Source organism: Ambystoma mexicanum, chromosome 1p (assembly GCF_040938575.1).
Source record: "Ambystoma mexicanum isolate Mex_15411 chromosome 1p, UKY_AmexF1_1, whole genome shotgun sequence".
NCBI classification, from domain to species: Eukaryota; Metazoa; Chordata; class Amphibia; order Caudata; family Ambystomatidae; genus Ambystoma; species Ambystoma mexicanum.
Window position 1 is genome coordinate 1,497,997,090 of NC_090921.1, and position 15,617 is coordinate 1,498,012,706.

Below are 15,617 nucleotides of genomic sequence, written 5' to 3' on the forward strand. Positions count from 1 at the left end.
CCAACACCGTGGAGGACCCGGCTATACCTACGCAGCGGTGGACTGCGTCCCCATGCCTGCAATTGCGTGCCGCCCTCACGGGGGGGTTGGAGCACGCTGCACCGCTCCTCTGCCGCACCACCAACTGAGGCTGCAGCCCCAGAGCCCGATCGCTGTGGGGGGGTGGTGGAACCTCCAACAGTCCAGGCCAGGCCCGGGATCACGGAGCAGCCGTCGGCACGTCAGTCGCTGCCGGCAGCCATCTTGGAATAGAACTTTATTTTTAACAGGAAAAAGCCAAAAAGAAATCTAAATGTGATGGTTGTTTGGGTTTCCCTAACCTGCTTAACTACTTATGAGCCACTCAATTTAGCGAGATTGGGAAATGGATGCAGAAAGAGTCTGAGAAAGTATGTGCCTCTATGGAGCAACTGGTATCAGGTTCCCATGGACAAGCTTTGGCCGACCAAGAAAGATCACGTAAATCGCTGAGTATTGATTCAGTTACTGAATTAACCCCAGTGAAATGAAAGGAGCTTTGTAAAGTTAGGTGATCTGACAACATATCTTTCCCCATTTGCTGCTCTTTTTTGGAAACCAACTTTCATCCCAGGACTAGATTCTGAGGTATTTATAGAATGGACTGAAAGGGATTGACCCAAACTAGGCCTATTTAGCAAGGGGGAATTTAATAGCTCTTCATGATGTGAGAGAATATGGGGGTCACAGGTCTTTGCCTATGACCAAAAAGGATAGCAAGACCATATGGTGTAGTTCACTATCTTTCATTGAGGCTTTTTAACAAGAATGACAACTCAAACGAAATTTGAATCTTCTCAGAGCCAAACAAAGGCCAGGATGGTTCGTTTGCCATGGTATTCAATCCCTTCCCTCAAGGATCCTTCCCTTATCCAAAATATGTTTGCTTCTGTTGCTGACTCTTAGGACTCCCTGGAAACAAGTGTTTCAGTTCATGTAGCTCAATTCTGTCTGACCTTGGAGGGTTTAGGATGACCGAAACCCTTCTTAACAGTGTAAACTAGATGTGGGTCTTCCCGGGTCATGTACTGCATGACTCACTCTGTTGTAAAGTCTTGTGACAGATGGGTCAGTGGATGCGGCCTGCATAGGTCTCTGGCTCTTGCCGGGGCTTCCTCCCTATTCCTTGCCCCTCAAATATCTTATCTCATAGTTGTCCGGAAGAGATCATCCCTGCACAGTTGGTTTAAAAGTGTTAGGGACAGAAGTAGGCTTTTGAGACACAACAGTGACAGACTTAGTGGTCTTCTGGAGCGTTGCAATATCACCCCCCCGTCCCTGAAATTAAGGACCCTAGCAATAATGGGTCTCGGGTTGGCTTCCGTCGCTGGCCTCCTCTGTAGGATACGGTGCACCCTTTTAACAGTAAAGCCTTGGGAAAGCTTGCCAGGGCCTACCTCCTGCAGGATCAGAGTCTCGATATAGGTGGTCGGATCTGTTCCCTCCTCACCTTCCGGCAGGCCCAAGATGTGAATATTATTCTTCCTTGAGCGTCCCTCTGCATCATCTGCATTCTAGGCCTGCAAGTCGTGTACTCAGGACTCCAGCGTGGAGGTGGCAGCTGCAGTGTCATTGAGCAGAGACTCCATAGCAGTCACCCTTTCAGGCCAAAGAGCTGATGTCATGCCTCAGCAGGTTCAGGTCAATCTTTAGCGCCTCCAGTTTCCCCTCCGGTGAAGTCCGGGAGGAAGCAATAGCAGTAAGGATCTTATCCTCGTGGGTCGCCTCCTGGACCTCTCAATCCGCTGCTCCCAGCGCTTCACATAGCAGCCCGGGGTCCCACTGTTTCCCCTGTATAGCAAAGGAGTGTATGGTGATGCCTTTATTCCCCCCCTCTTGTTAATTGCTGGCATTTCAGGGAGCATTCAGTGGGCCCCACCTCAGGTCACTAGTCCACCAGGATCAGCGGGCCGTCAATCGCACAATCGCAGGCATTCCTGCAGTAGGGGGACCAACTTAGCCAGCTGCCCCAGGACCTGCCCCCAACACCACCCAGGATCTGCTCCACTGCCGCAGCATGTGGGGGGCTAGTTAACACAGTGAGGCAACTGTGCTAGGTTTGGCCAACGGCTGAGGCCTGCGAGATCACCATCCACCAGTAACACACAACAGGGCCCACCAGTTCCACAGTCACTGCTCAGTCTCTGAAGCAATGTGAGAGTCACAGTGCGGGGGACCTTCAGCACACTGCTTCCACCCTCATTGGCTTAAAATAATATGGCCCAATGTTAGTGATGGCCATTGGCAGCATTGTACTAGACCAGAAGGCGGGCCACGCTCCAATCAGCAATCCCCTGTGTCCCCCGCACAGACAAATGTCCCCGAAACACATTGTGTGTTCCGGCGAGGCAGAACATATCTCTCTGGTGCGGCAGCTCCTGGACACTGCAATAGGCCAGCCACAGTGTGCCAAGGTTTCCCGGTCGATCGTCAGCCTGCAAGATTACGGCAGGCCACGCTGCCGGCATGGTCTCTGCCAACTCCCTCGGCTTTCTTTAACGGGTGGTGGCCAGCGATAGTCCCGACCCTATGTGGGTGAAAAATCACAGGCCACTCCGTATGCGACCCACAGTCCAGGCAGGACTGTCCCCCAGGTCACAGCCACAGAAAGGCACAGTCTCCGGGACCCCAGAGGTAAAGTCCGTTATAGCATGGTCTGCTCTCCCCAACCACACAGTTATTCATCCGCACGCAGGTGGTGTGTGCAGCTCCCTCGCACCCGCCCTCTTGGCTCCACCAGGATCGGGCAGGCTGCCCCGTCACAGCTTCAAATACAGGGCTCCAAGGTAACCAAGCAGCAAACTATACCGGCGAACCGCTGCTGTAGCGTATCCGCCACCATGTCCACCATGCACAGAATCTCAGTCACCACTTTTGAAGGATCATATGAAGGATCAAGCGAGAGCTCAAGGTAGGCACAACCTTACGACATGGTCACTGCCCACACCTCCAACTTTCCCTTCTCTGATGTTTGAATCTTGCCAAGTTCATTAGGTTTTCCAATATTTGAAGTAGAGCGATATACAGTCTACTTTGCGTTCTCTAATGTTTTAACCTTGCCAGGTATATTAGGTTTCCCAGTTCTTGAAATAGAGCTGTATGCATTGTACTCTGCATTCCCTGCCGTTTTCAACATGCCAAGTATATTAGGTTGGCTAACTTGACAATAGTAGACATTGTCCCTATCAACAGAAGAGGAAGGAAGATTTTACATTGACAAAGGTTTTAGGTGTACTGACGCGGGAGAAGACCAAGTTCTCTGAGCATGGTTGTCCCCAATCGCATAAGAAGGATCCTCTCCATGTGATACTCCCTTGGTGCCCCAGAGGAACTATTGTACTTTGGACACATCGCCCTGGTGCCATTGGAGAGGTCTTCCCCTACGGGAGTAGGAACGACATCCTCAGATACATCACAGAACCCACTGGCAAGGGTCAGAAACAGAAAGGTTGGTTAAATAGGGGTTGCAGAGTCGCAAAACAAGCTCTTCTATCTATCTTGCATTACCCAGAAAGGTGCAAAGGTGCAGTCATAAAGGCCAGAGCGAAGTATCGAACAGCACTGAAACTGAGGAAGAGGGAACTTGAAGTAGAAGCCTTGGATTCTCTATTGAGGGCGGTTAGAACAAGCAATGCTAGGGCCGCCTGGGATTTTGTAGCACAGGCCCAAAAAATGTATTGATTTTATTTATTCATTTTTACATTTGTATAGCGCCTAAACCCTGAGGCACCAGCTTGCTGTTGCGGACCAGTTATATGATACAAAAAGCTTCAACAGAGGAGTGACAATTTACTGCTGACATACCAACATGTTAACAGTACAGATTGGCGTGGTAGTCAGTGGTTGTGTAAGGCTATGGCCTGGGTTGAGCATTTTTCATCATTGTGGTCCATCGGGGTCTGAGGAAATCTCTGCTCCATGTATTCCCCTTTCCTTTTCCTGGAAGTAGGTTTTGACAGTTGTTTGTATTCAATCCTAAAACCATGCTCCTGGCCCTGATGCTGCCAAGCCTGCGATGAGCTCTGGACAATATTGTTTACCAAGAGTTTTGGTGCTATTTTGGCAACCAGGAATCTGCCCCCCCTCCTGAAAACTGGTGATTATCTTTCCCATTTTTAAAAAAGGGTAATTGTGCCTGTCCACTGTCCTATTGACCGATATCCTTATTGTAAACATCCTTTAAAATCTTTGGGTGAGTTCTGCTGGGTCATCTGGAGCAGTGTATTTCATCAAACAACATTTGGGCGGACATCCAGTTGGGTTTCAGGCCTGGAGTAGGTAGAGCAGCCCAGGCATTGAATGTATATATGTTACTGGCTAAGTCAATTTCTGTGAGAGGGCAGGCAGTCTTTTGGGCCTTCATGGACCTGAATACTGCCTTAGACAAAGTCAACTCAGCAAAGCTATATGTACTGCCCTATGGAGATCAAAGATATACTTAGACGTATACATTCGGGCAACAGAGCATGTGCCTGTTTTGGGGATTGGTGTAAGTACACTCCCTTTTTTTAAGTAAATTTGGGAGTGCGTCAGGGTTGTGTACTGGCCTCTGTTTTGCTCGCATTGTACATCAACAGATTAGATTGTATGATGTTCTGGTGAAATTGAGTGCAGACTTTCTGACAGTGAGCAATAGGGCCTTACACACACTGGCCTATGCTGACATCATGTGGCCTAAGCCACATCTATCTTCTTAGCCCTACCTCTTTCTTTCTGCTGTTAACTCTTAGATTATGAGCACTTCTCGCCCAGGTGTCTGAAGTGAAGGGCAGACAAGGAAAAGGGTCAATTCCTGTTTCGACCGGGAGGACAAAGGGCGCGAACCCCTGCTCAGACAACAGATAAATACGCGCTAACATGTGTTTTCTCCATCTGTCCCCACAGGCCATCCCCACCATCACCAGGCAACACCAACTTCAATGACATTACCCCTCCTCTAAGGCATGGACTCTGCAATGCAGCAACCTCACCCACACCAGTCATAAGCTGTTATTCACCGCCTTCCCGGCAGGGTCTCAGGAAGAAGAGCCTCGGGTCGATCAGGCAAGGGCAGTAGGACAGGAAACACTCAGAACTCCAACCTGGTTTCTTCCTGAATCCAGCCCTCCTCAACTCAAGGGAGCTCTTTCTTATGATACACCCCTCTGCTGGTAAGAGGTAACAGTCAGAGGAGTGATTCACGCAAAAGAGCGGGGAATACGTGCACCGCTTACACCCAGCTGTAAAGAAAGAAGCACAGATGGCCAAAACAAATTTAAACAAAACAAGGGTTCTAGGATATGCCCAGTGTACCTTAAAGTGAAGGAATCGGAACCCAGATCCCAGACCTAAAGAAGACAGAACAGACTGATTACCCTCTTACTTCTGTCTAAATATAGAGATATACTAATTAAGGAGAACTGCAGCTCACCACAGCAAGGTTTTCCAGAGGTCTGAATTTGGGACAAAGGACTGGAAACAACAGCGTGGATAAAATAACAAACAGGTAGATTAGTATAGGTTATCTAACACGAACTGCACGAGGGTCGCGCTAGGTCCAAGTTGGTGCACTTAATCAACAAGGCGTTCAAAATGTGCACTTGTAGGAGCAGTGGCTGTGAAGTCCTAATTGTCCAGAGAAGAGTAAGTAACAAAATGAGGAGTGGTTGGGCTCTTGAGGTTGGCTGAGTAAAAGTACTATGAGGTTGTGATGCACATGTATCCCTGGTATAAGGAAACAGCAATAGTATAACACGTGTTCCCAGTTCCCAGAGTTTACCGTATGCTGGAAGGTGTCAATGGCCGTTTGTTCACAGGCAACAGCGCTGAACCTAAATGCAGTATGCTTCTGCTTCAAGACGGTAGAGGAAACGGAATGTTGTAAAACATGAATAATCCAAGGACAGTGGTCCGCGGTGGAATCGAGACAACACAGTTGAGGGGAGTGGCCAAAGGAAGCAATAACACTAGTCCACGTCGGAACAGGAAAGCGAGTCTGGTAGAGGAAGATCCGTCAGAACGGTAACACTTCAGAACAAAAGGCAATAAAGGTTTAGTAACGCTACAACAAGAAGCAGCGTTGGCAATGTGTGTACCAGATTCATGGTTTGTGTCTGGGGCGGGGACCCCGAATTTGTGTCACTGAGGGAGTCATGTGACCTGTCATGTGACGCTTTCTACGTGTGTTGGAAGCTAAACACAAACGCCATGTAGGTGGGGACAGGCGAATAGAATGTGGGGAGATCCGCTGTTTGGCACGAGCCTTGTGGCGCTGTAGCCAAAGTGTGACAGCATCCACCCCCAAAGACAGGGGCAACCCCCTGGAGGCAAAATAAGGCACGGAGGAGATTGGGAGCATGGATATGAGAAACAGGCTCCCAGGTCCTATCCTCAGGACCAAATCCGTTCCAATCAACAAGGAAATGTAGCATACCTCTCCTACGCTTACAGTCCAGAATACAAGATACTTAGTACTCCTCCTAACCGTCCACAAGGACAGGGTCTGGATGTGAATACAGGCAGGCCTCAACTCAGTAAAAAAAGAGTGCACAAGGAATCACAGGGTACATGTAGGGGCACTTTAATTAATTTTAGTTTGGGCTATTTAAAGTATAGATTATTAAGATTAGTAGAGAGTGTTATGATGTGACACACTGCACTTAGCATGTCGTTATTTGTATATATGTTTCTCTCTTTGTTTTTCTCTGGGGTACCTCACGGATGTGGGGAAATGTATTCTTTTGCGTTACACCTGTGTGTATATAATATTGTTTCTTGTGGGGCGTATTTGGGTCTGAATGAATGTACCATTTGGGATTGATAGTGTACTCCTGTGTCATTTTTTGATTTATGTCTGGTCTCTTTTAATGTTGATTTTGGTTACATCAATTACTTTTTGGTTTCACACTAATTATTAAAATTGTATCATGTGCAACAAAATAGCCTTAGAAGAAGAGCTGAGCTCGAAACACGTGTCGGCTGATCCACAATTTATTTCTTCTATTCGCATTAAAGCATTTTGGGGCACATGTGCAGTGTGATTGTATCAACTGCTCTTTATTTTCAAATGCTGGAGACCTCGGCAGACACTACACATCCAGAAACATTCACCCGCCGCGAGTTTGTCACCATTTATTATTTGGTTGTGTTTTGACTTTGTATACATGATGTCAGTGTGTACAAGCGCTGTGGTTTCCAGTCTTCTTCTGCTCTGTTGATATTCTTCGCATAAAAGCAATGCTCTGTGGTGAATAATTGATTAACAGCATCTTATAAATCAATAGCAACCAATACTCAGAGAATTTACCTGAATACACCAACACATGTTTCAGATTTGTCTTCACAGGAACGATTATCCTGGAAACATTGCTAACTCCTGGGCATCTTCCTATTCCTGCGTCTCACAGACAAGCAACCCTGTTGGGAATTTACTTCCAAATACTATTGATAGGCTGGTTCTTCTTCTTGGCCTCAAGTGGTTATGCCAGGCACCTTCTTGTCCTGGGGAAAAGTGAATAGTGAATTAAATCCTTGGAAACTGATTTCCTTTGTCTTTTTCCATTAGGGTCTCCAAGCTCAGAGCCAGGAAACCTACGAAACGCTCCAGATGCACGAGAAACCCAACTAAAGCGATGATTCGTGGTGCCTCCTTAGAAGTTGCTCATTCTTCATATTATCAGGGTTTTTTGGGGGGGTGGGAGGGGCAGGGGCAATGTTTGTTTTCTGATCAATTGATTTTGGTGGCAGCATTTCAATACTGAGTCAAGAGGTTATCAAACCAGTGAATGTCAATTAGGAGCATATACATCTAGTTCTTGTTTATTGGAGGGGGCCATGGGAATTTGAAGATCGTTTAGATACACTGTTGTTTATAATAATAATAATAATAATAATAATAATATGCATACAAGTATACTGTTGGCGCCATTTACACAATATAATAATGTAGAGCAGGTGATCATGCTGTCATCTTCCTATGTCTAAACGGAATATCTAAAAGGTAGCATCAGGTAGATGTGAGGGTCAGACTCCACAAACAATTGACTCTTTGGCATTTAAATTGGCTGAGGCTCCGATCTGGGTACAGCGCAACACTGAGATGAACAGTAAATCATATACACCATAGAGTGTGGAATTTAAAACCAGGCCGTTTGGGTGAACTTAATAATTCTGTCAGTCGGTTATGAATGCTACAGTATTATATTTCAGCAGTGTATTCTGTGACAAATAAGGCTTATTCCAACCAATGACCAATGGTATTACTCACATTACTGGTGTTTAAAGATTCTGTGCGCCTGGGCCAGCTTTAAAAGTCACGGTAAAGAGCACCGCTCCTATCTTGCCCTTATCTTGCTATTTCCTTAATCTCTACTCGATAGACGTCCCATAACTTTCTGTAGCGCAGGGGTTCATTTCATTGACCAATTTACATATTTCTGAGCTATTCCACGTTCTTCCCAACCACGTAAGAGTACAAAGGGAAATCAGAATTGAGTAAATTGACAAATGTAACCCACAAAGAGATGGTTTAGTCTGCATTGTTGAAGACCTATGGTTCTCTGTGCATGTATTCACTCGCTGAGATGTGGCCTAGTGGCTGTATTTCTGACAACAAAACAAACAGATCTGGATCATTGCAGCAGCTGGCATGTGTTTAGCAATTCTCACCCTGTGAAACACTTTCCTTATCAGCCTGTAATAGAAAAACTGCAATAGAAAAATTGGTTAATTGAGCTTAGACTAGAATGGGCTATTGCACATTCAGTTCTCAAGGATGTGCCACACAAGTCTTCCCAACGAGACAGACACTTGCTGACTCACCCTCTTGCCTACTCATTGTCAATGCTTAATGCCCAGCACAGAAGGAGCTGTCTCGTAGCCAGTGATGTGCCTGCAGTAAGCCAGCTCAACATGCCGAATCACATGAGCACCAGAAAAGAAAGCTGCCATGATCATGGATTGATCACAAACCATTTGAAAGCCCAAATACTCATGTGACATTAGGATACTTACACAACACAAATCAAAATATTTCACATGGGATGAATCTAAACGTATTTGTTAGTCAATAAATGTAGATTTATCCCATGTGACACATTTTTATTTTTTCTCTAATTATGGATTGAGGCATCAATCAAAGATATCTGCCAAATTGTCATGCACGTACCACATATTGTCCTTTGAAATATATTCTAAATAATGAGTAGAGGTCATTACATTTGTCCCCATTGGTCTTCCGCACATATGAAAACTTTCCGACATATGCATGTCTTAGTTTATTGCGAGAACGGTTTTGCATGCATATGTTTAAATGTGTGAAAGAGTATTCTCAGTATATTTTATCTAGACAATAGAAATAGAATCCCTAATCAGTCATACAGATTGGAACGTATACTCTGACCCCTTTGTTTTAGCAACTCTACCATTTTTCTCAATGAATAATACTTGATGCACAGATTGTCTTAAGGGGATTTACCAAACGAATCCATTCTATATCCATGAGGCAGCCTGGAAACGAACCTGCAGCTTGGATGGAGTATGACAGCCCAAAGAATGGCTAAAACAATAAGGTTTTCCATGAGCCAGTCAAGTGCAGAATCATGTTTAAAGTAGGACATGCTCTTTGTCACTCTATTCACTGTGAACATTGCGTCCACCTTCTCTGAACAGTTTAGGAATAGTAAGAATCAGGAGGTCGAAGATCATTTGTACTCCCTTCTTACAAAACCATTTAGCAAGGAATAGGCACTGCCTGAAAAGAGACCTTTCCTAGCACATATATATTGGATATGTTTTTAACTAAGTCATTTTCCTCTTTTGCACATTACTTTTCAATTTTTCCCCATGGTCGTTTTCATCATTTTTTTTAATGGGGGGGATGCCCCCCAAGCTCCATCTAACCCACCCCTCCTGACCACCCTGCCAGCCACGCCCCAATCTCCTACCCCCAAACACACTTTAAAAAAATTAAAAAGACAAAAATTCCCACGGGAGAGAAAAGCAATGAGCAAACGAGGAAAGTGTCCTAGTTAAAAACACGGCATACAGTACATATGACACATAATCCCCGGATGTGTTCCATGCAACAAGAAAACTTATTGTAAGGTGACTGTACAATTCTCTTTCTTGCTTTTGGGTCTCTTTTAGGTTATTTTACCCGCATAAGATCTATTTCCCTGCTTTCCAAAGTGCTTCAATATTAAACCATTACCATCCATCCATAATATTCCCCTTTGCCTTCTCTTTTCTATCCTTTCTATTCAGGCTACTCATTTATACTGGCTCCTTGCTTCTTATGTGTTTGCTAATTTCATTTCCTTCAAGCATTCAAATTGTGGCAAAAAGACGTATGTGACGTTTTTACCCTTCCACTTTAAGACCGTGGGAATTTTCTTTTCTCCTCGGTTTTCTGGAAAAGTGGAAGTTGTTTTTTGTCAAGCTCCTCCTAGTAAATTCAGTAGAATAAAATGAATTGCATCTGTTTACGATCAATATTTAATTGAGAAAGTTACATGTTTTGATTCTCCTGTTTCAAGGTATCCAAGACAATTCAATTTTCGAAGAGATGCAATACATTTTGATCAAATCACAGGGTTATTTGTCCAGAGAAGAGAACAATGAAAAATCTGCCAAATTCTGAAAATGAATGATTCCAAGGCAGCTCAGACTGGGTGGGCATACTCTTCAAGGAACTATATATAATAGCAAATTGACTCATGGCCACACAACTCTGACCTGAATTGATTCTAATTACATCTTTATCAAAGAAGGTTTTGGGTGTACCAAAGTCACTGAATGTAGACGTGTTTACTCTCCCTTTTGTCATCTATCAGAGATGTCTTAGCTCTAGATACCAATCAGTTGTCTTTCTAAGATCTTTCTGGAAAGGACATGATACAGGGGTAAACTGAGAAAGGAAGGTCAATACAATTCAATCTTCTGTATGACCCACAACCACATTCCCATTTTAAAGTAATTCTAGTGTCCCTTTTATAGGACTTATTCAATGACATTTGGCAACCAAGATACTACAGCATACCCCAGCCGAGGAGATCTCTCTCCTCTGCTGGTGCCACCCTCTGGAACAGCCTCCCTGCCTCTCTCAAGCTTGAGTAGAACCACCTCTGGTTCTGGAAGCGACTCAAGACCTTCCTTTTCGCTTCCGCTTTCTCTTCCTTTCCCTGCTGATGCACCTGACTGCTCTGTGTATTGGTCACCCTCTGAACTCGGGCGCAGGCTCCTGCATGTCCAGTTGCCCTCGCACTGCCTACGGGCTCCCCAGCACTTAAGGGTCTGTATCTGCAACCCTACAGTCCCTTCTCTCTGCACTTATGAGCCACCCGCTGGCTGCACTTGTGAGTTAAGTGCACATCCCCCTTCCCTGGCACTTCTCACCTTCCCTCTTCCCTGCACTTGCTCGATCTGAATGACACAAGGTCTAGTAAGATCATTTTTGTCCTCCCTTTGTTTCCCCATCCATGTCTTGTCACGCCTAGAAACACTTGTGTACAGGCGTGTTATAAATGCCACATCATATCATAAAGCATTGATGAGGTGAATAATGGTTTCAAATGGCTTAGCGTGTTATTTTGCATGCCATCAGCCAATTGCATTGTGGAATTGATATGGGGCAAAACTGAAGGTGATGGCTGGAATGTTTTGAATTAATCATAACCACTGGCATTGCACCAGAAATCCTCCAGACCATTGTTTTTCAGTCTTCTATGCCAACACAGAAGGGTAAAGACCATGTATAAATCGGGCTTGGTCCCACCCCAAAGCCGAACCGTGTCTGGGTTCTTTGCGCTTCCATGCAGAGGCGGCATGGCCTAGCAGATCGAGTTGAATGGCTCCCATGGGTGGCACTAACAATAGTGATTTTCATATGTCTGGTCCCCCTCTTCAATGGACGAACGGCCTAACTATAGATGGTGTGAAAAGTTGGTCATAGAAATGCTGGGGGTATTTGATGAATACAACAACTTCCAACTATCAAATGTATTTGGTAAAGAACTGATGTGTGAGCCTCACCTATTTATGCTGTAATAGATATATTGTTATCTGCATGTACAGGATTATAAAAATGTAAAGTATGTTAAATCTAAACATTTAACGGCAGAAATCGGTGAATGTTGTACTTTGAGGAGCAGACTGCTTTATATGATCCTCCAGTTTAGTCAACTTTTTAATGCTGTCATTTTAAAGGCTGAAAATAAAGACAGGCATTTAACCGAATGCTTTGCAGGGTGCAAAACGTGTCTTTCGGACTGCAAGCTTAAGGACTGTTATCATAGATGTATCAGGACACTTATAAGTAAACTGTAGTTACTTATCCATATGCGTGTACTATGTGTCTGTGCTAATCCAGATTTAACGCAAACATGCTAACTGGAAGTGTATGCCATTTTTTAAACGCTCTTTTCCAAATAAAATATTCTTGACAACAATCGCAAGTGCGGGCTTATTCTTAAAAATGACATTATTTTGATGGTGATTCTGAAGCTAGCAAAAGGCGCAGGATGGAAACTGCTAGAAGGGAACAGCAAACCATTAGACATATGCCAGCGAAGGCATGTAAAGCAGTACTGCTGCACTGGTCAACATTCCTCTTTGCTGTCTTGGATCGTTTGCCTCCGAGTGATATGTGAATACAGTCCATGTTCTTTGCCAATATAATCTGCTGGTCGTTGTAGCAATAGGGCACAGCTTCCCCGACACAGGTGCGCATGTATGCTGTGTCACAGAGTCTACAGAGTGTGGATACAAGACGAGACAATTTTGGTTGAATTATCCCAGATGTACACAAAGAAAAAGGTGATTTCGGTAAGTGGGGATCACAAAAGAACTGCTGCCGATAGCGATAAAAACGAGTTAACTAAAAGTGTCCTTAAATTCTGCAGTCAATAAATAGTCTCTCATGGGTTCACAGGATCATTTGCGGACAGATACAACAGTCTAATCCTGATTTGATGAAGCTCAAAAAGGCTTGGCAAAGTAAGGTCTCGCACAATAGTTTCAAAGAAACCAAAATAAAAGGCGAACCCCCAAAATATTGGATTTGTGAGCAAAGCAAAAGAAAGTCTGTTGAAAAGTTCTTGACCTCGGCTCACTCTGTCCTCAGTCCAATGTCAGGAGATCTCCGTGATTTTTGCCTTGAGGTTGTGGGTTTTTAGGGTTCCTGACTTCACTTATGCCACGGCAGTAGTGAGGGCCCTGTGAAACCAACATGGCAGGGGCGTAGCAAAGTCATAGTTCTCTTCCAAAGATCAATCTTTTTCCAGCACCTGTCCACTTTCCGATGGTTTTTGGGATGGGCTAAGGGGAAGCCAGGAGCTCTGCCCCCTCTTACCCTACCTGTTATATGGTCCATACCCCTGCAGCATTCCCTTATGGATACCTCTGATGTAAGCACCATGGCACTCTGTTGAGGTTGCCTAATGGAACAACAAGAACTGGTTGGGGGTGCACTTCACGGGCGAATAGATTATAACACATTTTTTAGAAACCTTCAGGTGCGTATGGGAAGTATGATGGGCGATACACGTCTGTACATTCCAGGGTCCCGGCGGCAACTGCCGCACGGACCGTCTTAATTACACGGGCGCATGCGTGGCCCGGAACCAGGATCGCGCATGCGCACCTTGGCGAAAGACGTAGCATCCCTCCTTTTCTTTAAACAGAAAAACAACTTGTACAGAACCTGAACATAACAACTGTAAACAGACCCAAGGTGGGCCGCTGATCTGACTCGGGCATCAGCTCAGTCTCCTGAGTCCAGGACATAGTCCTTGAGGTGAACAGGCAGTTTGCGACCATGTCGCACAAGATACCGGCTGCTACTCCGTGGGGTCGGCATCGGTGTATCTGACCGTGGCGGCAAGTCCATGGGCATGTCCACCACTGGGTTCTCGGCCGTTGCCTCTGGTGGGTTAACGCCTTCCGGCTCTTCCTCCTGGCGTTGGACGTCCACTTTCTTGAAGAAAGATCTGTTGCGTGTGACGGTCCCCCTTTCGCTGGCCACTGTTACCATTGTTCCCTTGACGTGCGTAACTGTCTACGGTGGGGGCTCATAGGGGAGCGACAGTTTGCCTTCGGGTCTGCACAAGCACTGAATCTCCTACGGCAACCTCCTTTTCTTGCAGACCTCTCCTTGCGCTCTCTCTCTCGTTGCGTGCGGCTCTCTCCTCTCGGACCTTGTCATTGTCAATGACCCCGGGCTCACGGCCCTCCACCTCCGGTATTAGGCCTATCGGGCAGCGCCCAAACAATGCTTCGGCCTGGGCAACTCCAGTCGACTGGTGTGGTGCGGTATTCAGGAAGGAACTCAACCAGTTTCTTCTTCAAGTCATCACCTCCATTGGCCGATATTCTGAATACCTTGTTAAGAGTCCTCATTAGTCTTTCGGCTTCCCCATTTGCACGAGGCCAGAGTGGTGACACCTTTCGGTGCTGGATCCCTTTCTCCCTCAAGTACTGCGCAAACAGGCTCCCCGTGAACGGTGACCCATTGTCCGAGCACAGTATCTCTGGGAAGCCATGAGTCGCGAACATCTTGTCAAGGGCCATAATGGTGTGGTCGCTTGCTGTTGACTCCACTACCTCCACTTCCGGATATCTCGACCACTGGTCGACTACGGCCAAAAAGTACATGCCCCTCCCGGTAGACCCAAAGTCAGCACGGGCAGTGCCCCACGGTCTCTCACTTCTTTCCATGGAGCTGATAGGTGGAGCTCTCTCTAGGGGGCTAACTGCTTGGCATGGCAGGCACCTCCTCACGTGCATCTCCACGAGACTTTCTAGATTCGGGAACCACACTTTGGGTCTCAGCCGCACCTTCGTCTTCGTGACCCCCTGATGACCTGTGTGGGCCAGATCCAGTACGCGGGCCCTCAGAGAGAATGACAATCTGTCGCCCACACAGCAGCAGCCATCGTCTGAGATTGAAAGCTCATCCTTTACTCTCCAGAGGGCTTGGAGGTCTCTCTGAGTCCTGACATCTCTCCTGGTGTTGTTCTGGAGCACTTCTTTCCAATCTCCACTCGGGATCGCGGTCTGTATGATTTTGAACACTTCCTCTGTTAATGATTCTTCGGCCACTGTTTCCCTCGACAGTGCCACTGGCATCACGCTCTCCACAATGTTGTGAACAAACTCCTGGCACTCCACAAGCTCACTGGGCCCCTGACCTCTCTCATAGTTCGGGTGGCGGGACAGGTAATCCGCCGGATTGTTAGTCCCAGGCCTGTACACTAGCTTGACGCCATACTCTATGAGCGCAAGCATCCAGCGCTCGATCCGCGGTGGAGGCTTTGACGATACGCCTGCTAGGATGGGCAGGAGTGGCTTGTGGTCAGTCACAACTGTTACCGGTTTTCCAAGGATGTACGGGCTAAAATGCCGGCAGTTCCACAGGATTGCCAACGCCTCCCTCTTGATCTGCGAGTAGCGTCTTTCGGTATTCGTGAGAGCCTTGCTCACGTAGGCAATGGGGCGCATATCTCCTCTTGCGTCTGATTGCATAACGGCGCCCAGTCCCACTGGGCTGGCATCTACAGCGATTTCCGATTCGGCGGTGGGGTCAAAATACGCCATTGTGTTGCGATCGGAGAGAGCCCTCTTGA

The 15,617-nt window shown here is 46.3% G+C and overlaps 1 protein-coding gene across 1 annotated transcript in view; it reads left to right on the plus strand.

Annotated features, from left to right (window-relative positions):
* Nucleotides 1-12,443, plus strand: part of FCER1G (Fc epsilon receptor Ig) — a 527,609-nt gene extending 515,166 nt beyond the window's left edge. The window contains exon 6 of the mRNA XM_069607181.1: nt 7,562-12,443. Coding sequence (XP_069463282.1) covers nt 7,562-7,624 — 63 coding nt within the window. The 3' untranslated portion in view covers nt 7,625-12,443. The remainder of the gene's footprint in view (nt 1-7,561) is intronic.
* Nucleotides 12,444-15,617: the final 3,174 nt, after the last annotated feature.